At 38.9% G+C, this 26,912-nt stretch overlaps 1 protein-coding gene across 3 annotated transcripts in view; it reads right to left on the reverse strand.

The window, feature by feature from the left end:
- Positions 1-26,912, reverse strand: part of PRDM5 (PR/SET domain 5) — a 158,065-nt gene that overhangs the window by 104,519 nt on the left and 26,634 nt on the right. For all 3 annotated transcript variants that reach the window (XM_032462630.1, XM_032462637.1, XM_032462644.1), the window contains exon 3: positions 8,209-8,331. In XM_032462630.1, the coding sequence (XP_032318521.1) occupies positions 8,209-8,331 (123 nt within the window). The remainder of the gene's footprint in view (positions 1-8,208; positions 8,332-26,912) is intronic.

Consider the following 26,912-nt stretch of genomic DNA (forward strand, 5'->3'; position numbering starts at 1 on the left):
GAGCAGGGGAGCCATGTCAAAAGCCCCCGTACAGGGTGGGCAGTGGGAAAACAAACAAAACACACAGATCGTTCTTGGGGAGCTCAGACTAGTGGCAGAAATACACATGTAAGTAAATCATTTCTCTCAGTGAGACCATGGATATATTATTCAGTTTGGGTTTCTGTTCTGGAGGTATGAGGAATATTTTTAATTAAATATTTTTTAAGTTTTAAATGTTAAAAGTTTTAAATTCAATATTAAAGAGAATTTAATTCTAAATGAATAATAATAATAATAATACATTTAAATTAAATATGAAATATAAGACTCAGCACTTTTTCCTCCCAGAAGAATAATTTCATAGAATTTCTACTTTCAATTCTATTTCATAAATTCATTATCACCAATCTTATCACCAAAGGCCCAAAATCAATTGGGAAGCAAACATCCTTCGGCCCTGTAGCTTCTTTTTGGTTAATGCTTTGCTGCATTACAAAATTATGAGAGCGTATGCGCCTTTTAAATGATTTCTAGGGGCACCTCCTACTAGTGTCCAGCAGTCTCCATTCTGAAAGACACCTGCAAGCAGGCAGAATGCCACTGTGTTCTGTAAGAAACAATCGGCCTGCACAAAACCTGCTTCTTTAGAAGAGCTGGGAAGTGGCTCAGCACAAGCCAGCAGGATCACCTTAAACCTGTCTCTAAGGTTGTCAAACCACTGTATCCAGTACCTAGTAAAGGTCTCTGCACAGCACGATAAGACACCGTCTCTTCAAGCCATTTCCTGTGTCTGTGAAGTCGTAGTTATCTTTCCAAAGAGAAGACAGGCCACACCACCACAGCCAGGACAGTGTCACAGTCAGTAAACAGCGCTCCAGTGTCCTAAACAGATGCACGCGTCCAACGACTGAGGTGCCCGGGAGCCGGCAGCCAAGCTGCTGCCGCCACGGTCAGGAGCAGGCCCCTTAGCGCTCCATCATTCCAGCCAGCAGGTTGTCCCCTGAGCAGCGAATATTTACAGAGACGTCTTCTACGTGCTTAGCATTATACTAGCTATCTTGAGAGGGATTTAGAAGGAATAAGACAGACTGTGCTCTGATTTACAAAGAGGCAAAACTACAAAGATGAAAACTACAAGCCAAGAGAGGGCAGGGACAGTGAAAATTCTTGGTAACTTCTATCCGCACATATAGAGACCAAGTGTTTTACATCCGTTATCTGTTTAATTTAATCCCCACAAAATCCAGAGGTAGGTATTATTGCCATTCGTTCACAAAGAGGAAAGGAGTTTTAAAGATTATTTTTACCACTGTGAAGACAGGAACTAGATCATCTTTTTAACTATACTATCTCCAACGCTGAACACAGAGCAGACGCGCAGGAGCTACTGGTTGACGGAGTTAAAAACAAAAAACTGCTCAGCCAGTGACGTTAAGGGTCAGGAACCTATTGCTTAAAACTGCCTTCCTAACTAGTACCCGAATTGGGCTGGCTTCTGCATTCCGTCTGATTCTATATTCTGGCCTTGTTTTGTCATTGATTCTAACCTCACCCCACCCTTCTAAAAAGCACATTTTCCCTCACTGATCCTTGCTGTAGCCAGCCTTGAGGATGGCCTCCAATGATGGCCCACGTTCTGGTATCCACACCCTTGTGCAGTCTCCTCCTGGGCTGGACCATGGCAGTGTGGGTCTGTGTGATTAACAGCATCCTACAGAAATGATGGTATGGTATGCCATTTCCAAAACTAGGTTATAAAAGATTGCTGCTGCTCTCTCTCCTACAGCACTTTCTTCAGGAGAAGCAAGCTGCTTCTCCATGTCGTGAGGAGCCCTAGAGAGGGCTCACGTGGTTAAGAACTGAAGCCTCCTGCTAATAGATACATGAACTTGGAAGTGGGATCTCCAGCCATAATCAAGTCTTCAGAGATCAAAGAGCCCCAGCTGACAGCTTGACTGCAACCTCGTGAGAGTCCCTGAGCCAGAACTCTGGAACCACTTGGCTAAGTTCCTCTGAATCCTTGACCCTCAGAAAATGTATGAAATAATAAAGGCCTGTGGTTTTAAACTGTGAGAGTGCAGGGGAAATTTGTCATACAGCAATACATAACTAATACAACCACAGGTACATACAGATAAGATAGGCTAGATGAAAATCATTCTGAAAAATAGCTCAAAAGTCATGCTCTAATGAAAGCAATTCATAGAACCCTTGTATCAATCAAAAGCTAACAACATTTCCTATTTTATTATGGTTTCTGGATTGAGAGGCACAGAAAGTCCTACCTACTCAAAAATTTCCCCTATACCCAGCCTGACGTGCTCTGATTCTGAAATTTTACTATTTTTAATTTCAATTCAATGTTAACTTTAGCTCGTTTTTAACATATTAGCTAGCAGCTAAGATGAGGGGAGAGGGACCAACGGGAAAAAGAGGCCAGGACAAATATTGCCTAGACATGACCTTTATATGAAGGAGAAAAAGGTACAGTCCTTCCTTTGTAATGAATTAAGGATAGCTTGGTAACTTAAAAAAGATCAAGGAATATATGATATAAATTAAAATATATTTTTAAAAAATTAAATTGTTTTGCAAATTTTCAGCAGTTTCAAAAACATCTAAATAGCAGGTTAGGATATATGGAAGGTTTTCAAAATCTGGATTGACTCCTTTATAAAGTATCTCAACTCTAAGGTATTAGAGACAGAGGTTCACAGGGTAGACAGGGAAGATAAATCATGAGGGATCAACTCCTAACCGGCTACCCCCAGGCTGTGTGGCTCAGGCATGTTACCTAGACTCCTGTGTGGCAGTATCCTCCTGTGACAAAGGGAGATGGTAATTACAGTGTCTTTCTCATGGGGTCACAGTAAGTATTAAGGTTTTAACACATATCACTACTTACTGGCACACAGCAAGCACGCAGAAAGTGTTAGCTGCCATCATCATCATCATTATTAAGGATTAACTCATATTTCAAGGTTATCACTATAGATAACTTAAAGATATTTCTATGCATATTCATTTTCCCTGCCAATAAATGACAACCTGAATGAAAATAACAAACTGATAACTAATAAAATTCCCCTATTCCCCACAGGAACATATGGTCACAGTAGGGCTGGAATTGAAAACCTCATAGGACCAACTACTTGTAATTTTACGTTAGTTTAAATTTTGACCCTAATGAAAGACAAATATGCACCTTACAGGAAGATAGCCCATTAAAAGACAGATCTGCTAGTTACTGAACCGGTATTTTTATATTACTGAAGAAAATCACTAGAGAATTGCACTTTACTATTCTGTGACAGATTCTAGAAGTTCCATTTGTATAAACCTGATGGGAAGAAACAGAAATAGAGAAGAAACAGAATTGGAGGAAACTGCTTATAATTTTGGGTGTTAGTGATAAATCCTTTTGATATTTCTTTTTGTTGGATACTTGGTTGGCACCATTGCCATCTGAATTCTGCACCAACACTATCACTATTTGATAAGCTTGTCAACCTCTTAGGCTTGATGACAGTGGGAAGTCCTATTCAGGCTTTAAAAACATTCAAGTTCAGAATCACCCAAAGCAAGATACAGATCATTATGTTTATACTTCCTGCATTATCTTTATTAAAATTTTTTACTAAAACAGAGAAATATTCCTAGTGACTTTAATTTCTTTTCTTTTTTTTTTTTAGTAACTAGCAAAAAGTCTTGAAGAAAATAACAAAGACTGAGGACTTACGCTATGACAATCAAAATATATACAACTGCAGTAATAAAAACACTTGTTCTGGCATAGGTACAGAAAAATGGATCAACGGAAAAGAACCAAACACCTAGAAACAAATTCAAAATTATATAGTAACCTGATATAGCAAAGTTTATCCTGTAGTAAAATCAGAAAAGAATGGTCTTTTCACTCATGGTTATGGATCACCTGGATATACATATAAGGAAAAAAAGTCAATATTACCTGCTACTTAACAATATATTAAACAATTAATTCCAGGTGGAAAAAATGTAAATGTGAAAGGTAGGAAAATTAATTTTCCAGGAAAAAAAAAAAACTCCAAGTTGCTGCTGATCCACATTTGATCTCCCAACTCTGCCATCATGAAATGTCATGTGTTGCCAGAAAAGACTTCAGGATAAACTGCCTACGGCTGTCCATCCTCACACAAGGCTGAGGTAGGAGAGCAAATAACATGTAATAAAATAGCTCCCCTGGCAATGGGGGAATGAAACTGACATCGGAATCGGGGCAGAGCTGTGTTGCTATCACAAGCTCAGCTCAGGGCCCGGGTCCTCCTGACTTATTTAGACCATCCCCAGATGCTGTCACTCCTTATGAAGTAGTAGATCAAGACCCAAATGTTTTTCTATAGGCTTCTTTTTCTTGGAATAACAAGCCACTTTGCAATTTCTGTTGACAATATATTGTGAAAAGTCCCAAGGAAGGTATGTCTGGAAACATGTCCTTAAGAACATAAGGTACAACCTTCTATCTCTGAAATGTCCAAAGAACTCCAAGTTTCAACTTTAAATGACATAACTCTGTGATTAAACAAATAGTTTTCTAGCAAAAGATCACAAATTTTCAAAAACCAGCAAAACACTGAGTAGATCAATTATTTTTTTTCAAATATTACATATATTTTTCCTTCAGTGTAACAAAATTAGCATTTAATAAGAATCACCCGTTTCTTATGGAGCTTAAGAAATTCTTTTGGTTCATTCAAAGCCACATCTTTACCATTTAGAATTTTCTGGTTTAGCTGGAAATATTTTTCATTGGTCTAAACATACAGTTCAACTGATTATTCTCAAATGTGTGCACATGGGAGGAATTGTTTGCTTACAAGATCCTTCTTCAATAATTCAGATACTTAAATCATCATTTCCAAAGCAAATTTTCCAAAATCAAATAAATTGCAAAATTAGAAGTATAATTGAGTCTCCAAAAAGGAGTTCCAATCCTCTGCCAGAACAGACCTCAAATTCTTAATCCCTTGTCCAAAAAAATTGGACCAAGTATTGATGTTTTCCACCAAGCAAGCCACGTAGCCACAAATGTTTCTCATTTACTCCACTCCTGGGACATACAGCTCAAATAAAAAATTTCCTGAATACCCCAAATTTCCGATGCAATTTGGAATGCAAGTGATTTCATAATGTTATGCAGGAAACATTATGATCTTCTCTTACCAATTCAATGTTTCTGGAATGCAGTCCTCAGGAGGTTATCCCAACGAATCACAAGGCTGACATCATAGTCAGCCACGTGACCCAACTATTAAGCTCTCTGCCCCTAGTTCAGAAGTGACTTTGAACCTTGAGAAATCTGCTACTCCAGCTACTGTTCAAGTAAGAAAGACGTTACCCCCAAGGGAGCTAGCAAAGGTCCACACTGTGCTCCGTGGGAAGAAACATGGTAACAGTGCACTCGACCCACTTCTTAGGAAAAGCCAAAACCATGTTTAAAGGAATTAAAGGCACTGTCATCACTTCTGCACTGAAGACTCTCACAATGGCCTCTGTTCAGATTCTAATTCAAGTGTGAAACTTCACAGAGCCTCTAGTTAGTTTATAAATCCCATTCTAATCCCACTCCATTTCACCCCCCTTATTAAGTCAAATAATAATTTATTAAGAGTGCCAAACTGCAGTCATCATCTTTTGTAGATTCCTATTTTCTTTCAAGGAAAAAAACACAGTTGATATAGAGGAAGAAAAGTACTGCACTGAATACACCGAATGAACATGAAAACTATTTTAAGTCTTAGAAATCATGGTTACTAAAAAGGAGACAAGTGTAGGTGGCTACAATATAGTGAAATAAATAAACAGGGCCTAGAGTAGCAAATGTGGGTAGTGAAAAATGGAGATAAACACTGACTGACAGTATTTCACTAACTAAAGAATTCAGTACACCAGCAAAGTGTGCAGTGAAAGGAAATCCTCAAACAAGGATTACCTGAGGGATTCTAAGACAAAACTCAAAGCCGAGCACATAACACCTTGCAAGTTTGAGCCAGTAGAGAGAGTAATTGATGCTTCAGAAATAATAGCCAATGGGAAAAAATGCTCAAAATGGAATTTGAGAAAAGCTTAAAATCATTATTTAAGCACAAGGATAAAAGAGTCTAGTTTAAATAGAATAATTTCTAAAATACAACAATGAAGAACCTCAGAAACAATGGGTTTCCTAAATTAGATTTCATGGCTCTATAGGCAATTTTGATACTGGTAACAGTTACAAAGAAAGACTTAAAGTGAGTCTGTATATTAAAATTAGGACATAACCGAAGATCCTGTGAGACACGTTGGCCTCAGAAAACTATGAAAAACATGAGATACTTGAAAAAAACTAATGTCCATACATTTAAAAAAGATCAATTTAAATGAGTGGTTGGATCAATGCACGCTATGAACAATCTAAAAAGTGGCTTGAATATAGCTGAGTGCCAAAAGATCCTATTTTCCATCCCCACTCAGCCCTTTGGTAAGAGTCCTCACTCAATTATCCACACAAAAAGAAACAGTAATCACACTGGTTATCCAATACTTACTTGTACTGAAAAAAATCTAGTTAGCCAATAATATCAGGAATGAAATATTCTGAATGACTATGTTTTCCGCTTCCTTTAGGACCTAATTCTGTTCACTTTCCCTTTTGCCCCTGTTGATTTTAGACTCAGAATTGGGTGAAATCAGCATAACCCTCAGTAAACTGTTAAATTCTCAGAGCTTTTTTAATAAGTAAATAAATGACATGATGTCCGTGAAGCTTCTAGAATAGTGCACATGGTAAATTCTCAAAGAGATGCTAGTTCCTTTATTCTTTTCCCTTCCCTCTTGCTTCTGCCAACCAGAGCTTTGCTTCCTCTTCTGCAGTTTAGGATTCAGGAGCTGAGTTTTCACATGTGATCAGTCAACTCCCCAACAGAACGTAATGTTTCTTTACTCTCTGAATGATCTGTTCAATGCATTTTAATTATAGAGCTCTCTAAAAACTTCTTGCCTTGACTTTTTCTCTTCTTCCCTTAATTCCCACTGAGAGATCACGGATCACTCACAGTTTGTAATATTGAGGCTAATATTGTGTGCAGCTCTCCACTAAGACACAGGAATACAAAATTCAATAAAACATGGTTCCCACCCTAGACAGTTAATTTTATGTGTCAAATTGACTAGGCCATAAGGGTCCCTAGGAAATTGTTCAAACATTACTTTGGGTGTTTCTGTGAGAGTGTTTTTGCATGAGAATAACATTTAACTACAGGGACTTGATTGAGTAAAGTACATTGCCCCATACAATGTGGGTAAGCCTTGTCCAATCCACTGAAGGCCTGAAAAGAACAAAAGGGTGTCTGTCGCTCCCTCGAGTAAGAGAGGATTCTCCTGCCTGATGGCCTTTACCCTGGAACATCCACTCTTCAGGCCTGATAGCCTTTCAAGTGGGGCATTGGCTCTTCCTGATCCTACAGCAGCCTTCCAGTCCTTAGACCTGAACAAATCCATCAGCTCTTTCTCGTGTTCCAGTAGCCTAGTCTGTGCCTTTGGACTCAAAGTGCGACATTGGCTCTGCAGATTTTGGACTTGCCAGCCTCCGTAACCACATAAGCCAATTCCTTATTATAAATGTCTCTCGGGAGGGACAGATGGATGGATGGATGGATAGATAGATAGATAGACAGACAGATAGACAGGCATCATAGACACAGATATAGACATAGATATAGACATACAGATCATATTGGTTGTTTCTCTGAGAACCCTGACTAACACACTACCCTCAAGAAGCTCGAAGTACAGTTGTGGGGATATACCCAAGTAAGCTCTCTGCGTGAAGCCTTTCCTAAACAATAACAGAGAATATTGTGCTATAAGCCAAATAAACCATCAAACAGAAAAGCTACCAATAAACATTCACTGAATGAATTAAAAGTACTTGAAAGCAGAATCTGCCAAGGACAATATCAGACCATGTAATTCATTCCCTCAAGAATTCTCATAGAGTGAGTGATCTGGTGTCAGTTTACAGCCCAGCTTGCCCGAAAGGGCAATACGCTGCATACGCTGACTAGATGAGATTTCCCTTCTTTCATGAGTTAGTTACTGTTATGTGAAACAGGTCATTGGGAAATAAATTTAAAACCAGGAGTACAGTTATAAATGAGTTCATTCTCCTTGCAGTGCAGAGTACAAATAAGAAGCAAATAAGCTCACTTGAATGGCAGCCAAGTTCTTCTGTTCCTGAGATGGTGCCTCATGAACAAAGCGAAGCCAGTTGGAGTGTCGTGGGTTGGTAGCATCCAAAATGTATAGAACTTCTCCCTTACTCCCACGAACCTGAAACACAAAAGCTCCTGAATTTATACTTGAAGTCAGTATCAGCCATTCCAAATAAGATTAGCCATACTAAAAACAACATAATATTTTTTTCATTAAGTATCACCTTTCTTATTTGCAGGTGTTGAAGAGATGCATTCCTCCCCTTAGACGTACATCCAAATAGAACCTCCTCTTTCACTTGGCAGATGTCTGGATGACTCACAATTGCAATCAACTCTCAGAAACATCCTGTGTTGATAGCTCTTTTCTGGTCAAAGTTATTTATTTGTAGTTGCATTTTAATAAATGTGTTGCAATTGCAATTGTTCAGGGGATGACTACAATCACAGCCCATCCCTTTCTTCCGCAGAAGAGGGTAGTACTGCTGGGTTCCCCAAGTGGGAGGGGTGGCGCTCGAATAACCCTTTCAGTTTCTCTCTCCACCTGCTTACTGAATCATTCCCCTATGAGGAGAATGTGCTACTCTAACCAGCAGAATCTGACATCCACTGGGCCACAGTTTCATATTTTTAACTAGTGGATGAATAAGCCAAGTTCCATTTTGTCTTTTCATGGCCTGCTCACGTCTTGCTGAGAAGCACTGCGGGCTCTCTGGTTTTTGTCTCATGCCATAAGCCCTTCTGGTCAGATCTACCCGACTTTCAATTGCGGGAGGGCAGGTAACTGCAGAAGGATCAGGTCATCCATTGGACATTCTTGAATCCAAGCTGCTTCGAATCTCGTTTCTCAAATCCCCTGCATTGTAGGGTGGTGGGCACCTGCTCAGTTTAAAAAACTGTGCCAATCTCTACCTAATGCTCACTCTGTGAATGCGTTTACACTCAAGTGGGGCTGAGGAGAGGAGAGGGAGGGATAAGTGAGTAGCACTTAGATCTCCAACACCAAGTAACACAAACAGAAGGGCTCTCAACTCACTTGGGGTGGGGAAAAATTCCAGATTCCCCAAATTTTATTTTATAAAATAAGACACAACCAGCCTAATGAAGTATATATTTTCATGATACATTTGGACAATCATTCATTCACTGAACACATGCTGAGTCCGTAGGGCGGTACCAGGCACTGCTAAGGCACTGGAAATCTCTCCGTGAACAAGACAGATGAAGCCCGACCTCATAGCACTTCAGAGCAAACAAGCACAGAGAGTCACTTCAGGTAAAGGTAAGTGCTGTGAAGACACCGACAGCACAGGAGGAGCACGTAGAGTGAGGGCAGAGGTGCTCTGCCATGTGAGGGGGTCAGGCAGAGCCTGTCTGACGAGGTGACCTGTAAGGAGCTCTAAATGAAGGGAGGGCACAGGCCGGGAGTGCGGTGGGCTGGGGGCTCGGGAAAGGGCGTTCCCAGGCTAGAGGGACCAGCCGGTAAAAGGCAGATAGAAAGGGCCAGTGTTGGAAGCAAATTAGGAACAGCAAGGAGGCCATGAGGCTGGAACAGAAGGAGCAACCAGGAAAAGGGTGGGTGCTGAGATCAGGCAGACTGGCACAGGCCGGATCACGCACTGGCCTGCAGGCCGGGAAGCCATCCCTAGAGGTCAGGTTACCCAAACTCTGTTGTACAAAAACATCTGCACCATGCACTGCAAAGACTGATGTTTCAAGATTCTAACATATCTTGTCTGGGAAAAAACACAGTTAGCCTGCTCCTAAGATCTTGTATCTGCCACGTCTCTCAAACAATTCCTGAGTTCTCAAATGCCCAAGGATCCTCAGTTGATCATTTAAAAATCTCTCTAATGAAATGGCACACCCTCACTGGAACGAGGGATTTAATTTTCGATACTGTAATTGCTAAAAGGACTTAGGACTATAAATACCTCATATTTATGTCTCATCAGTTTAGGTGTGAAGCTATGGGAATTTATTAACCCTTCTCATTAAATAACAAACTCACGTTGAAAACATCTGCTTTGGGAGGTGCCTGAAAGTTGCCCTGCCTCCCTGCTTATCTGTCAACTCGGAACCCTCACTGCCATCCAGGTAATGCCAAAGATGTCCAGCCACACTGCTAGGATAGATAGAAAGGATGCTCTATATTTTCTTCAAAGGAGACCCCAGTTCACATTCCTTTAAGCAGAGTAAAATAAGTAATTTTAAACATCCAGGTATGAAGTCTCCTTTCCAGGTTCCTCCACAGCGACAGTAACAAAATGATTTTTATAGACCAGCTGCTAAATTAAGCAGAACAGGTAGCAATGCCACTAGATACCCGAAAGGAAAATGTCTTCAGAACTGAAATTTTAAGTCCACCACTGTCATTGAAATCCACACAAACCCAACCAATTTTACACAGGGGAACACCGCTGTTGTGCCTGCCCACGGGATAGCTCAGTTTGAAAGGTTAGCACTACTTACAGAAACTAGTTATGGCCCTTCTTAGCCATACATTTGTTCCCCAGTATTAAGTACAACATACATCAGAAGTGTTTGACACTTCAAATTCCTTCTTCAAAGATGTGAAACATAACAAAGGTTTCTCCGTGACTTATTATTGTAAGCCCATTTGACCAGGGGCAGTTTTGTTCTTTATACACTTCAGCACTTTGGCTCCAACTGTGTTCAGTGACTCAGTAGCTCATTTCCATACATCCCATGGATGTATGCACATTCTGGATGTTTATTACCTTCTTACATCATATTCCACCTTACGAGGCACGCACAGTTGAATTTTATATTCAAATTCTTACAAGATTCATCACTTTCAATAATCTACATTTACATACTATTACTTATATTTTCACAACACTCGTGATATACTGCAGTGGCCCACACATTCATCTTTGAGATAACTTTTTCTGTTCATTAACAGAGCTGCTGCCCATTTATTTTATTCTAAACATCCTTACCCAAATGACTCTAAGTTCCTACGCGGTCTCCACAGGCTACCTGTTTTCTCCAGCTTTCAAGTGGCTGATTGCGTCCTCAATCCTCCATCCCAGTCTTCAACACTTCACTGACGCTGTTAGATTATCTGCTCACATGACTTTTATCTTCCTACCCTACAACCACAGCACTGCCTGCATTGAAATATCTAAAAGAGATCTCCAAAGATAATTTAATCCATCCCTCCTCTTTCCAGGGAAACCAAAGCAAAAAAACCTCCTAGACAGATGGCTGTTATTAAAGTCCCCATTTATCTATTTTAACTTGATTCTGAACCCTGAAGTAATACATTGAACATTTTTAACATCTAATGAATAAAGAAGATTCAGAATTCCTCTTAGTATCATGTTCCATGTTCCAGTATCATCTTTGCAGCCAATTTGTATTTTTTTTCTTTCAAAACTAGTCTTCCAAATATCATCTTCTTCTATTTGAATTTTCATGGAAATGAAGTGTATTGGTTTCTGTCCCACTGAGGACTGTCTTCCAAAAACCTGGGGCCTGTAATGAAGTCAAATTCTCATCTTGCAATAAAAACCATCTCAATTCCAAACTCTGTTTGATTTGCACAGTCTTCCTAAGCCAGTTACACAGAAAAAATTAGCTAAAGTAGGAAGAGGAATGAAAATCTTCCTGCTTCAGTCTAGCCATTCATATCTCTAGGACTTTGTCACTGTATATTAAATAACAGTTATCACTGTGCAGGAACTCGGCAGTTCTAGTCTCTGTCAGATGCTACTGACGCTACTTTTCAAGTGTCCAAGACAATGTGCTACTGTGGCTCTGTCTTTTCTTTCCAGACTAAACATTATAAACAATGAACATAAGTCACCATCAATTTTTCTTCCCACCCAGCAAAGGATAGAGGAAATCACAAAAAGATTCAGCTCAACAAAGGAAAACCCTAATATGTAGATGAAAGGAAAAACTGGAAATACGTATCAAATCAAATATGCAAACAAATTTTTGCCTTAAATTTAAGTATTTTCTTTGTTAAATTGGGTCAACTATAAACAGAGAAGCTTATTTATTATTTGGATGGTTCATTTTCACAGTAGAAGGGTCTACAATATTTCTCTATGATTTTTCTTCAATTATTTTGAATGCCAGAGGAACTTCTCATTCACTACAGGCCACTGGGTTCCCAGGGTAAAGCTCATCAGCCAGATCTGTCTCCAGAGGTGGCAAAATGTAACCAACAGAATTTTATTTAACATATGGTAAAATGTAACGGCAGTGAAATATAGTCAGTTCCAAAAAATATAGCAATAATATCCTTAATAAGTAGTCACAATATGTCATGAAAATATATTTCCCTTTCTGACTTTCAACAAGACTTTTCAAAGAAGGTAGTTTTAAGCACTAAGATTTATAGTATGGATGCCTTTAGAGTGTAAAATTTCATCATATTTCTGTATTTAAATCACTGGCATTCTATCTGCAACTGTTTTTAACTGAAGGAAGGCCAGATGCCCTGACTTCAGAGTTTAATTACCCAGACTTCTGAATACCGAAGGACCACAGAACACTAAGTGTACTCAAATAATCAGTTCTGACAGCACACTGTTGTCAGATTTAAGCCAAAGAGAGACATACTTTAAGAAATCAGCAAAGATCATCAGTGAAAGCTGTAATGATTTATAATTTCTAAGCAAACAGTGTGAGTTTTTTCCTGTTGATTTTTCAAAGAATTCAGTCTAAAATTCTTTCTAGCTTTGGTACTTTTAAACACACACACACACACACACACACACACACACACATATCACTGTAGCATATCTGCTTAGCTCTCCGCCCCATACTATCTAATAATCCAAATCCAGAGAAACCCCCCCCCCCAGCGTCAGACAGGAAAGCAGATGAACACAGGCTTTTAGAGATGCCTCTCTACTGAACAGCATCCAGAACATAATATACACAAAACAACTTAAAAGGACTGATGAGAAAAATAAAGTCTCTTTTTCATTACAAATGATTAGTGCCCTAAATATTTCAAGCTGGAAGGCACGCAGGCATTCTGGAGTGGTAAAACTGCTGGACTAGGAATCAAAAAGCCAGATGTGAGCGAAGCTCTGATGGCACCATGTTGAGTGAGTCACTTCTCGCTGAGCTGAGCCATGCTCTCCAGCCCTCTAAAGTGGGGGTGATAGTCCCTGCTCTGTGACCCCACAGACCACCACGGGAGCATCAGATGGAATAAGATGCATGACTTCTGTATACCAATGGGTATTTTGCAATCATGAAGTACTAGCACACTGAGGAAACCGAGGCTCACAGCAACTAATGGACACTCTTAAGAGACAAATACTGCCCACAGCCGGGCACACACGTACTTTACTGCATGTCAACTTTTTTCCAGGAACAAACATGAAGGTTATCCTAATTCAAACCCAAATACACACAAATAGCCTCTGCCTGAACACCTGAAGTAAGAGCAGGTGCCATTACAAGTTAGGAGCAAACCAGACGTCATCTCGGCTGAGCCGGCACCCTTCCTTAGGCCACATTCAAACATGCTGCTCAGTGACCAACTGTCATCAGCTCCAGCTCTGTCCTCTTCAGTAGTTTTAATTTCTTTCCCATGCACAGCCCTTCAAATTTCTGAAGGCAGGAGTCCCTCCTTCTCTACACTTTCTCTTCTACAAGAAAATAACTCTCTCCTTGTCTGATGTGATGTATGTCCCTTTGCTATCCTGGTTGCCCTCTTAAAGATGCACACTAATTTGTCAAAGCTCTCCTCACGCAGCACAGAATACAGCACACAAAGGACTATTCTGACCTGGGCACTATTTCTGCTGATGCAATTTACAAATCACAAAAGCGTTTTCGGTTGCCACATCTTACGTTTAGCTGAGCTTGCCTTTCTAATCACCTAACCTGTATCAAGGAAGTTCTCCTGACACCGTGGAAGACCTGAAGGCAAGTTTAACTGAGGAACTGGGTCAGGTTTATGTAGCTAAGCAAATCCTGGACTTGGGCACCTAACCACTAAGAGATGGAAACCTTTCATTTGGTACTGTCTCAATAAATATTTTATTCACTAAAAGCTCAGCTAATGTGTCGTTTCTTAAACGACCATTGCCTTTACTTCCTTTAAAAGTTCAAAAATATTTTATGAGAGGTAATGAGAGACTTACTTTAAAAGCACTCCAAGTCTTGCCTTTCCAATACGTTTAAAATTGTGCTAATTTTTTAAAAGAAGAAGTAACTGACATGACAACGTGAAAGACGCAGTGAAAAGCGCATCATCTTTTCCAGAGTAAATTGATGAGAAAGCCTTCACAGTACAGCCACTGTCCCTTTCCAGTTTTACAAACACGTTCAGGCAGTCAGATTTCAGCAACATTTTTGAATAGACCAGTTTTTTGTTGCATAAAGAATAAAGTAAACTTAGGTAACACTAGTTTATTATACACATAGCTTTGGGGGAGTGTAAAGAACATACAAGAGTTAGTGCGTAAATACTGTGGCATGATCCATTTTAACTACGTAGTGGCTTTTTGTTTACTTTTTCATTTTGTCAATATCACAACTTCTCTATAAGTAAAGTGTTGTTTCACCAAGGAATCAGAAAACCACATTAATAAAAGTCCGCATGTCTTTTGACAGCTTCGTAGTTTCTATCAGATTCATCAGAAATGATTCACCAAACTTTAAATCTGGCTAAAGTTTTACGAGTCTATAGTGTTGCTCAATTTTTAATATAGATCTGCGACTTACACTGACTTAAAGCCTTGAGGTCAGCTTTTGGAGGACTTCCCCCATGGCATATCGAAAGTGTACACAAAAATGTGCCAAAAATGAGAAAATTTTAGTAGCAAAATTCTATTCATCAGACACAAAAGCATTTCAAAGAGCTGGTCATGTAAAAAACAATGATAATCTCCAAGATCCAGAAATCATAGTCTTGATAGTGTTTTTAAAAGAAGATGCTTTGTATCTGACAACTTCTGGACAAAGATTATAGAAACACTGAGTAATAAAAGAACACTGAGCACCACAGGGAGAAAAAATGAAAAAGAAAAAATCCACTTTTCTTTTGATTCTGATCTGAATCAAAATTCTGGGAATTCCTAACCCAAACTCCACAGGTGCAGTCACTGTTTTCAGATTTTTCCTAAATGCAGCTTTCTACAGCAATTAAAACAATCTGCACAGCCCATTTAAATTAACTGTTCTCTCTTCATTCACATCTTCAATATGTATGCAACCCCATAAAGAAACAAATGAATTATTCTGGTATAAGAATACACCTAAGGCAATCAAATATTTCCTAGTCTCTAAGATTTATCCTTTCCCTTCTCATAATCATCCAACAATCGTACTTCTGTGCTGAAGAGTTCTAGAAGGTTGACGTTAGTTATCAGTAAACAACTCTTACTGAATGGCATATCCTATCCAGTTCTTTATTGGTTATTTTAAAATATGCTATGAGAAGCTACAAATGAAATTCTAGAATATAATTCCTTTATTTAACATCTTCAGTATAAATAAGGAAACAGAAAATCCAATTTGTTTTAAACTCACAAAACAATGCTTGATTATTAAAAAGTAGAGATACAGATGAACTTCATCTCAAAAGCACTTAGCACACACGGGTATACAGTAACACAGTGCCAGGTCCGGACGATGGACCAGAGTGAAAAGAAAATGTTAGAAAAGAGTGTGCTAGGAAAAGCTCTCAGTAGACAAGGTGTGCAAAAGGAGTGAGCACAGCAGGCTTCAGACTGTTACGTTGATGAGGCCTGCCTGGAAGGAAGGCTGGCGCATGGCTGGCATGCGGGAACGTGGGTTCTCAGGGTGCTCCCAGTCGACAGTTAATGGATAAGGGTAGTTCACTGTTCCCAGACAGTGCTGACAATACGGTTTATGCCAAACACCTGCTTTTCTTCTGGGAATCTGGAATTTTGGTACATACTAGCCAGAAGGTGCCTACGAGCCCCCATTAAAAGTGTTGGATACTGAATTTCTAATGGCTTCCTTGCAGGGAACATCGTGTGTGTGTGGCTGCTTTTTCATTACTGGGAGAAGAGTGTGCTGTGTGTGACCCCTCCTGGGAGGGAGAGAGCATAAGGAAATCTATACATGGTTCCTCCAGACTCTGCCTGTGCCTTGTTTCCTTTATGAGATCACTGAAATAAATCTTAGCCATGCTTACAACTACATGCTGAGTCCCATAAGTCCGTCTAGTGAATCTCTGAGTGCGAGGGTGGTCCTGGGAATCCCCAACACACAAGATGAGTTTAGTTCTAGTTGCTGAAATGAATGGCACACAAATTTGTCAACAGAAGAGGTAGAAAGCCATTTCAAGGCCAACAGAATTTTATCATACTCTTATTTACCTTACAAAAGTTAAACTACATCCACTCAATGAAAGGAAAAAATAAATCAGAAAGATCAAAGAAAGAAAATAAATTTAAATAGTAAGGACCATTCTTTTTCATGGCCCATAATTTTAATGACATGAGATTGTTGCCTTATGAACTGGTTTCAGAACCTAAGCCCTGCATAAGATTCGACTCCACTGTAGAGAACATTATCCCGATGAAAGAACAGTTGAGCAGCTTGGTCATTCTGTGCAGAGGAGGCAAGATGAATGGTGTTGGTAAATCGGGTTGGGAAGACACAGTCAATAAAGGGTGATGGGACTTAAATCTGGTGGTTCAAGCAATAAAATCAGAGAAATCACAGGAAATAAATGGGAAATGCATCAATTAGGAAGCTTTGTGCTTCATCTAACAGAAACTTTAAAGGCAATCACTAATCAGGACCCAACCCGGGAGGCATCAGCTTCTCGGTAACAAGATACTGCTGCATGGAGGGAGAGTAGAAACTGGGGAAGATGATTCAACTGGGAAATAATACCCATTTCTTATCTCATAGCTCTATAGGTCAGAAATCCGGATGAGCCTGATGGAATTTTCTGCTTAGGGTTTATGGAGAAGGCTCCATGCATGAATCTGCCGCTTCCAAGTGCACTCAGGTTGTTGGACAAACTCCAGTTCCTTGAAGCTGCAGGACCAAGAGAGGCCTTTATTTTCATGCTTCTTTCACTTTAGATGAGATGATAGATGATGATTTATAGTCTACAAGTAATCTTAATTTTGTAAAGAGAATGCAAATGTCTTTAAATATAACATAAACATATGTTTCGTAAGGAATTTAGTCTTATATTAAATAAAAGAAGGGAAGAGAACGGATAGGGAAGAGACCTACCACATACTCTTTTTAAATTTAATGCTAATACTTGGGTTATGGAGATAATCAGTTCCTCTTATAAAATAAAAAAGTTTCCATATTTCCCATTTTATCAGTTTTCTCCAAATCTTAAACTTCAACTTATGGGGTTTTTTACATTTATTATAGAGCTGTCTGAGTATACTTTCACTAGTGTATATAGAGATATCAAATTTGCATCAAGAATTTAACACATAAGGAAACTATTGACCATAAATATTTTTCTATTACTTTTTCACCTCATAAAGACATATTAAGCCATTCAAACTACAGATGTAGAATATACTAAAGAGAAGAAGTTGGGGAAATTGAAGCTCAAAGGGTATTATATGACATTGGTTTGAGTTTTTTAAAGTGTGCTTATAAACCTAGGGCTTTCCCCAAGGGAGTGTCTTTAATTTTGCAACAAACTACCTTTTAAGGTAAATCATCTAAAATTACAAAGTGACAAAAACACCTTCTTTATCCAGAGATACCTCATTTTACTGGCAGCTATTAGCACAAAAATGAGAAAAACTTGTTCCATGCACATACAAAAACCCTAATATTAAACTCTAATGACCAGTTCACTAGACCCAGGACTTCATCTTCCAAATGTGATCACTGGGGGAAATGGAAACAACTTTGGAAAGTTGCCTGCAATGAAATCCTGCAAGTCAGAACAACTTAGACATGTGGGTATTATCATGTTCTGTATCTTGAGTTCATAAGATTTTACCTTCATTAACAAAAAGTCCCTTACTGAGTCTAAAATCAGCTACTTTTCTCATCTATTGTTACCCAGTTACAGTTACCTTTAACAGGTCTCTACTCCAGAATATCTATAGTTCTTGGGCTTTTCCCTAAACAAGAATTGGAAATTTCCTATACAATATCACAATTCTGTAACCATATGGTTTTGAAAGCTGATGTTTTAAAATTATTTTAGAAAAGTAATATGATACATACAGTATGTTTACCTACCATTTTCTACAGGGTTTGGAGCACCATCCCATAAACAAACACATCTATGTATGAATAGTCATGCTAAGTAGGATAAAGACAAAAGGCTGTAAGTGGCCTCATGTAAGTTCAAGTCAGGTTCTGCTGCTAAACAAGTTATTTGAAAAAAAAAAAAAAAGAAATTTGGTTTTCGAAGCTTTTTATATTTCTGATTTTCAGGTAAAAGTCTATGGGTCTAGAGATTAAAATGAGTTAATCAGTCAACCCGTTAGAGTCCTTTTTCTCCACAGAGATGACATAAATGTATCAGAATGATGACAGATGCTCTGGCAATGGTACAGAACCACAGAATTAAAGAAAAACGTGCTAATTTACCTGGGAACTGATCCTTACTGTGCTAAATTTGTAAAAGTTTGCATGGATAGTAGACAGTTTATAAAAGTGCTTTTTGGCACTACAAGTCCTAAGAAAACATATTTTCTTTGTGGAGAGCAACTCCCACATTCTCTTTGACCTGGAAGTGAAGCCGGTAGATAAAAACAGGGCACATTAGTAAGATCTACAGTCTCTACATCAGAATACATTCCTTGGGGGGTGGGAATAGCTCAGTGGTAGAGCACATGCTTAGCATGCATGAACCTGGGTTCAATCCCTAGTACCTCCATTTAAAAGCAATTTGTAAAAAGAATACATTTCTCTTTAGGTCACTTGCAATCTACTTATGAATATGCAAATTGGAGACAACATGCAACTGCCCTCCTTCAGGTTTTTGAAAGGTCTATTTATAAAGTACAAAGTTACCATCTTTAATGTGGACGAAAGAATATGTGTTTCAACTGATCTCTAGGGCCAGACAGAAGGAAAAATGTTTTAAAAACATGATTTGTTAATCAAAAGTTAAAAAATAACAAATATGCACATCAAAACATTAATTATCTAAACTGTCCTAAAAATTCTTCAAAGAACAAAGTACTTTCAGAGTGGTCATTTATCATACAGTAAGGAAATTATGGGCCAAACCATTAAAAAGAATTTATTCAAGTCCATGAGCATTAATCTTCTTTATATAAAAAGAAAATATGGAATTTCTCAGGCAGAATTTTATGCAAACTTTCAGTAGTGTTTGGAGAGTCCCCATTGTGTGCAGAGTAGCTACACGTACGCCAGTGTTTCTAACTTGTAGACATACCATCCCTATCTTTAGAAAAAATTCATTAAACCCACTTTTTTATATTCAACATAAATTAGAGCTACAATTTGTTACTAAAACAGACCCAAAACTAAATAACCACACAGCTTATATACTCAGATGCAAATAAATCAAGCTGCTCATAAAGAGAATTCTAGCCTGCCTGTTGTTCTCACATTTAATTTACTACATAATAACAGCAAAAGGTCTTGGCAAACATAAAAATGTAAACTACACTGAATACAAACAGAGCCTGTGTTGCTATAATATTAAAGAATCAACAGATGGTTGGCATCAGGAGACTGGCACAAATACAAAAAAACTAGAAAGGCAAGTAAATAAAAAGCCAAATGTATAGAAACTGAACAAGGTATGCTTGAACCTCATTTACCATACTGAGAAAAAAAAACCCTCGTGTCAACACACAAGTGATCTGGAATCTCCGTTAGGTTCTATGATCTAAAGCCCTGGGAAATACTCAGACTCGGTTAACTGATGCATGAACTACAGAGTGAAAAAGCTTGCCAAACTCTGCATGAGAACACTGTGTAAGGAGGCTGCACAGTTTAAAAAGGGAAGGGAGAGTGGTAGAAAGAAGAAGAAAGAAGAGAAAGAAGAAGAGGAAAAGAGGAGAAGGGAGAGAGGAGGCCGAGGGAGGAAGCATCAGAGAGGAGGAAGAAGCAGGGAAGAAGAGGGAGGAGGACCAGCGGGGGCTGGGGGGTGGGGAGTAGGAGAAAGGATGGAGGAGAGGCGCCTGCAAGGCTCCCACTCTGAGATCCAGCCTGCACGTCCCAACCAGATTAAAGTTTCTAGAACTATACGAAGGTGTTATGACCTAAACTAAGCAAATACATATATTCAAGTCTTCTATTATTCAAAAAGTCATAAGCAAGTACAATGTGTCAAGCACTGCACACGAGGCACTGGGGCACACAGATAATGACTCCATCCTTTTTCATCTCATTCGAAAAACATGTTTTGTTTGCACCAAGAAATCAAAGATAAACAACATTTAATCCCTGTGAAAGAGCTCACAGCCTAGCGAGCAGGGACAGACACCCGGATGCACAGTAAATGCTGGGACAGTGACCTAATGAGAGCAGTGAGGAGAAGCCCCCACGTCAGCCTGGCAGGTACCGGGGTGGGTATAGGTGAGAAGGTAAAGGGGCTGGCAAAACAAAGGCACACATGGGAGTGAACGAAATGTGAAACTGAAGAGTTGGGTGTGAACCAGGAAATGATTGAGAACCAGGGTAGAGAGGTCAGCAGTGGGTCAGGTCTTGGGCTCCGTATGACACTTGGTAGCACTCTGGAAAAAGAGTGTAACTCTTCCTCTCCCCTAAGTGAATGGATGCTCAGCAGTCAGGACACCATAGAGTTCCAGACTCTTCTTACGGGGAGATTTATTTGCTCAGTCTAGGTAGGGTTGACCCGGGGCAGGCAAAACTAGACACCTACTAGTTTGAGGCTTTTGTGTATGGAATTGTTTTTTGTCTAGCTTCTTACACTCTCCTGCACAAAAAAGGAGGCACAGAACAGTTTTTCATAGCCAAGTTTCCGTCTAGTAGAGGAATATCCTTTACAGCAAAACTCTGACCTTCATCCAGCTTAACTCAAGCACTTCCTATAACAGGAACTCTCTACCCTCCTGGTGCCAGAAAGGTTTTCCTCATGTTGATTAGAAACATGATTCTCTTTACTTCCACATAAAGGTTTTTTTCTTTTTTTAGTTCTGTCCTCAAACAGGAAAGCTAAGCCTTCACCGTCTTCCACATAACAACACTTTAAATCATGTGATGACAACCATCTGACTCTGCTCCTACTCTTCTTCAGATTAAGAATCCCAGTTCCCTCAAGGGACTGATCGACCAGTCACAGTTTCCAAACCCTTTCTGTGTTTGGCTGCTCTCTGTTGAATGTCAGATGTTTACCAATTTCCAGATCCACAGCTAACACCCAGAAATTGACATGCCCTTACTGCTGTGGGCTGACCAGTATGCACTATAACGGCACTCTTCTTTCCCACCAGCACAACATTTACTTCTTTATTTTGCAGTCTGTGTTTTCCATCTAGCCACCAAGAGATACTGCTAACCAAAATGTCCACATAAAGCAAGTAAACCCTTCAGATATTTGCATAGGAGTCAATATCAAGTCCGGTATCTTGAATTCTGAAAACTGACTTTACATTTATCCGTGTTTAATTTCATCATATAAGCATTAGGTCCATCACTCTAGTTACTAACAGCTTTTGAATCCTGACTACATATCTTAAAATATTATCTATCCTTCACACCCATGAGGGTGGCTACTATCAAAAAAACAGAAAACAGGATCAGACACCTTCACTGGTGAATTCTATCAAACATTCAAAGAGTACCAATCCTTCTCAAATTCTTACCAGAAAGTAAAAGGGAAGGAACTCTTCCCATCTCATTTTATGAAACCAGCATTACACTGATGCCAAAACCAAACAAGGATGCTACAAGGAAAGAAAATCTCTGGCCAATATCATAGATGAATATAGATGCAAAAATCCTCAACAAAATATTAGCAAACCAAATTCAACAGTTCATTAAAATGACTATATACCATGATCAAGTGGGATTTATCCCAGGGATGCAGGGATGGTCCAACATCCACAAAGCAGTCAATGTGACCCCACATTAACAAAATGAAAGTTAAAAATCAGATGATTATCTCAATAAATGCAGAAAAAGCATTTGGCAAAACTTAACACCATTTATGACTTAAAAAACTCTCAACAAAGTGGGTGTAGATGAAACGTACCACAACACAATACAGCTCACATATGACAAGCCGACAGCTGACGTCATGCACAAAGACAAAACGCTAAGAGCTTTTTCTTCAAGGTCAGCGACAAGACAAGGATGCTCACTCTTGCTGCTTTTATTCAACACAGCATTGAAAGTGCGAGCTACAGCAATCAGACAGTTTAAAAAGGCATCCAAATTTGAAAGGAAAAAATAAAACTGTCAATATTTGTGGATGACAGGACTTTACATATAGAAAGTCCTAAAGACTCCACCAAAAAACTGTTAGAATAAATAAATTCAGTAGAGTTGCAGGGCATGAAATCAATACACAAAGATCTGTTGTGTTTTTATACAGTTAACAACAGACTATCAGAAAGACAAAGTAAGAAAAGAATCTCATTTACTTGTTCACAATTTTGTCTCCCAGAAACACTAGATGAATAAAGAAAGCTGCACTCATTTGAACTGAGCCACACAGAAATACACAAAACACTTCCACCTCAAATAGCTACCATCTGCCCCCGTTCACCAGATGTGCTATGAGACATACCCATCCACTTCAGATGTTACAACCTTCCATTCATTTTCAAACAACCGCCCCACTTCCACCACTTCATAAGAACCCCCAAGGTGCAAACCTTCTGGCATATACATCCACAAGCAAATTTCAGGTCTTTGTAAAGGTTAACCGACATATTCATCCAGTTACTTACGTATTTCTTCACCACTTTACACATGTAAAACTGTGCTACCATTTTTATTAGATTCCTGTCTTTTATTTTATGTGTCAGAGACAAAGTTTCTGTATTTTGTGTCCCTAACCCTATTTTTCCCAGAAGCCTTATGGTTCGTATTGAACAATACTGCATAGCATACTGACTTTTAAGAACAATCCTGTCACCTTATAGCAGAACTGACTGTAGAGCCCAACAGCTAAAGAGAAACAAGATCAAAAACATACAGACCTGACAGAGTAAAAGAGTTGAAAACACTTAAGACCATGAAACAAATTCCAGGTCTGATGTATATTCTAGGATAAGATTAATTTTTATAAGTTTTATTTCTTGTTGAGGCACTTGATGAAAAATCCAAGGATTCTATTTACTACAAGTCTGGAATCCCCAGGACATGAAAGAAAGCACGCAAAGTTTTAGGTAAATAAAAACCACCTTCATTCTCCATTGCTACAGCAACTAGGAGCCTAGCACTCTGCTTTATGTAACTTTAGTAAAATACTAACAGAAAACTTACAGTGCCATGTGGGAGTAGTCAAATTCAGAGGAATCCTTAAAAACAAAACAAAGCAAACTCTTATAGGACATTCTCCTGCAGAACTCAAAATAGTTGTGTCATCGAGACCTCTCCAGAGAAACCTCATCTCAGAAATACCACATATAATGTATTATAAATGGAAAAAAAATTTTTTGCCATGAGAAGGATAAAGAGTAGCTTGCTGAAAATGACTCTAGTGCTAACTTTGAGACAAGGTAAATTCAACAAGATAGAGTTCAGAATGATAAGCTTAACAAGTAAGAGAACATGAGGCAAGCTCAGCTTTGTTTTCATGTCACCAAATAAATAGAAGACTTTGTTCTTGAAACACAAGTGACCTTTACAAGTAGCAAGCATTCTCCTTCTCAGTCGCCCTCCTTCTGACCACGGCCACTATCGTGTACCGCATCATTCAGGCTGGAGTTGACGGTGAAATAAGCAAGGAAACGCTCGCCCAGCCCAGCGATCATCTACGTGGCCAGCTGCTGTGAAAACCACGTTCCGTTCCTGGGATAACTTTCTAATTTACCAACTCAGTTGCTTTTCCACTCCTAGTACCAATTTTTACCTGCAGGCTGTTTGAAGAATGATTTCAATTAAAACGACCTTATCTTTAGACCAACTTCATGCTTACTACCCAGGAAATTATAAAATGTGGTATGTAAAAATCTCTGGCCACGGGACAAAGACAAAAGAAGAATAAAGTAAGGAATTAGTTTTTGATTATTAACAAAAAAAAAAGCTGACCACCTCGTTCTCAGATTGGACAGCGATTAAGTCACCCAATTACATTTTAAATCCCTAATAAATAAATGTTATGTGTTCATATGGTAACAAAGAATTCCAGAGAGAATAATGAAATTTTTGAGCTGCTAACTTCTGTAGACTTTCATTTCTGTCCTTTACTATACCGATAATTCCCTAAGAAACAAACTCATTGAAGTCATCTCTTGATTAAAAAGCAATCTGCAAGAACTTTCATTTAAAAAAAACACTGATTAACAAAGGAGCCAAAGAAATTCAATGTAGAAAAGACAGTCTGTTCAACAAATGGTGCTGGAACAACTGGACATATATGTACAAAAACTAAACCACACATAGGCTTTCAAACTTCCAAAAATTAGCTTCTCCAAATGAATTACAGACCTAAACGTAAAATGCAAGACTATAAAACTCCTAGAATATAACATAGAATAAAACCTAAATAGACCTTAGATTTGGGGATGGTTTTTTCAGATACAATATCCAAAGCACCGATTCATAAAAGGAAAAATTGACAATTTAGCCTTCATTAAAATTTAAATTTCTGCTCAACGAAAGATACTACAAAGAGAATGAGAGGCAAACCACATACACTGGGAGAAAAATCTTTGCTTGTATCTAAAAGATAAAAAGAATTCTTAAAACTCAACAATAAGAAAACAAAATGGGCAGGAGGGGGAATTGGAGGAAGGTGGTCAAAAGGTACAAACTTCCAGTTATAAGATAAACAAGGACTAGGGACGTAATGTACAAAATGATGGCCTCAGCTAACAATGCTGTATGACACATAGGGAAGTCAGGGCAGTAAAGTCCTAGGGTTCTCATTACCAGGAGAGAAAATCCTTTAAAATCTGATTTTACACAAGATATCAATGGGTACAAAGAACATTCAAAACCAACTGCTAAAAGGTACAGGGTTTCTCTAGGGGGTGCTGCAAATATTCTAAATTAGACAGTGGTGCTGACTTCACATTCTTTGAACATAACTGAAAACTACTGATATGTATTAAATGATGAGTTTCATGGTATATAAATTATTTCTCAATAAGGCTGCTATAAGAATAATTCACAAATGCCTCCCACATTTATGCACAAATTATTAGTGCAAAGACAAGGATATCAGTGACCACATATCAGATATGCAATATCACTGTTTCTTATGTTAAGATAGACATAAAAACTCATACATTTCCTGTTGGTCTTAAATATGCACGGAGACGCACACAGAACGATCTGTAAAAGTGGATATACACAAAAAAGATAATTAAGTTCACGTATTTTGCTCTACTTTTCCCCATCATGTAGTCATATGAGACTTGTGTAATGAAAAGTTTCGAGAGCATAATAACTTGGTTAACACATGCATCTCCCTTTATTTACACTTCCCCCGACTTGAAATACTTGCCCAACCTATAGAAGCACTGTTAAGAGTTCTAATAACCAAAAAGACTTTCACTAAGTGTGCTTTCTATGTTCCCCAATCAAATCATTTGGAGAACATGGAAATAATGAAAGACACAAATACTGGACTCTTCACCAGATATTAAGATTTACCTTTTCTTCCAGGCACTTTTTGTATCTTTCTAGGTAAACCCAGCACCTAATACATCATCTGGGACAGAGTAAGCATTCAGGATGCAGCTGCTGAATGAACAAATAACCAGTGTGGTCATTCTCATGGGGGACACTGCCTCTGAATACACACCCTGCCCATCCTCCATCCCCAGAGAAGGCTAAACTTGTTCCAGCGCCCACCCTTCCCTAGGAAGTCTACCCCAGCTCCAGGTTGTTTCTGACTGGCGAAGAGCAATCCCATTCCTTTTGCCAGTTCAGGAATGAATATGTGACACCTAAGGGGGGATGTACTACAGGAAGGCGGTTCTTGAAAAGGTGTCCTTTCTCCTTACAGACACCATCTCGTTTGAAACATGCCAGGTGCCTGCCACCAGCTTGAGGATTAAGCCCCTACCAAGGTCAGCAAAGCCAAGTGGTGCAAAGAGCTTCGGTGACACCAGTGAGCTAATTAACCAACCATCCCTAAAGCCTGTTAGATCACTAAAATTCCTCTTATTTAATGTAATGTCCTCCTTATTTAAATGAGTAGGAGTGGCTGCTGTTTGCAGCCAAATGCATCTATTTCATAAAAATCCTACGGTGCTGTACGTTGTGATCAAAATCACGATGATGTAAGTACTCCAACAATACAAATACTGTATTTTTGTTCCTCTTTTCAACCAAACTACTCAGCCTGGATTCCCAACATTCTTCTAATCATACCTCACGTTTGGCTGAATGGCCAGAAGTTGGCTGACATACTCAGATAGGAGCTACCCTGTGACAAGCAGACAATCGACAACCTCAAAACAAATGCAGAACTTCCAGAAGACATATAACATTGAATCACCCTGCTTATCCTAAACTAGAGGGCCAGCGTCAGGAGGAATTGCACTACGACATTTATTTTAGGTGGTATTTTTCCACTAATGTTTACACTAAGTGGTTTCATTTGGAACCTAAAAC

The sequence above is a fragment of the Camelus ferus genome, chromosome 2 (assembly GCF_009834535.1).
Source record: "Camelus ferus isolate YT-003-E chromosome 2, BCGSAC_Cfer_1.0, whole genome shotgun sequence".
NCBI lineage: Eukaryota > Metazoa > Chordata > Mammalia > Artiodactyla > Camelidae > Camelus > Camelus ferus.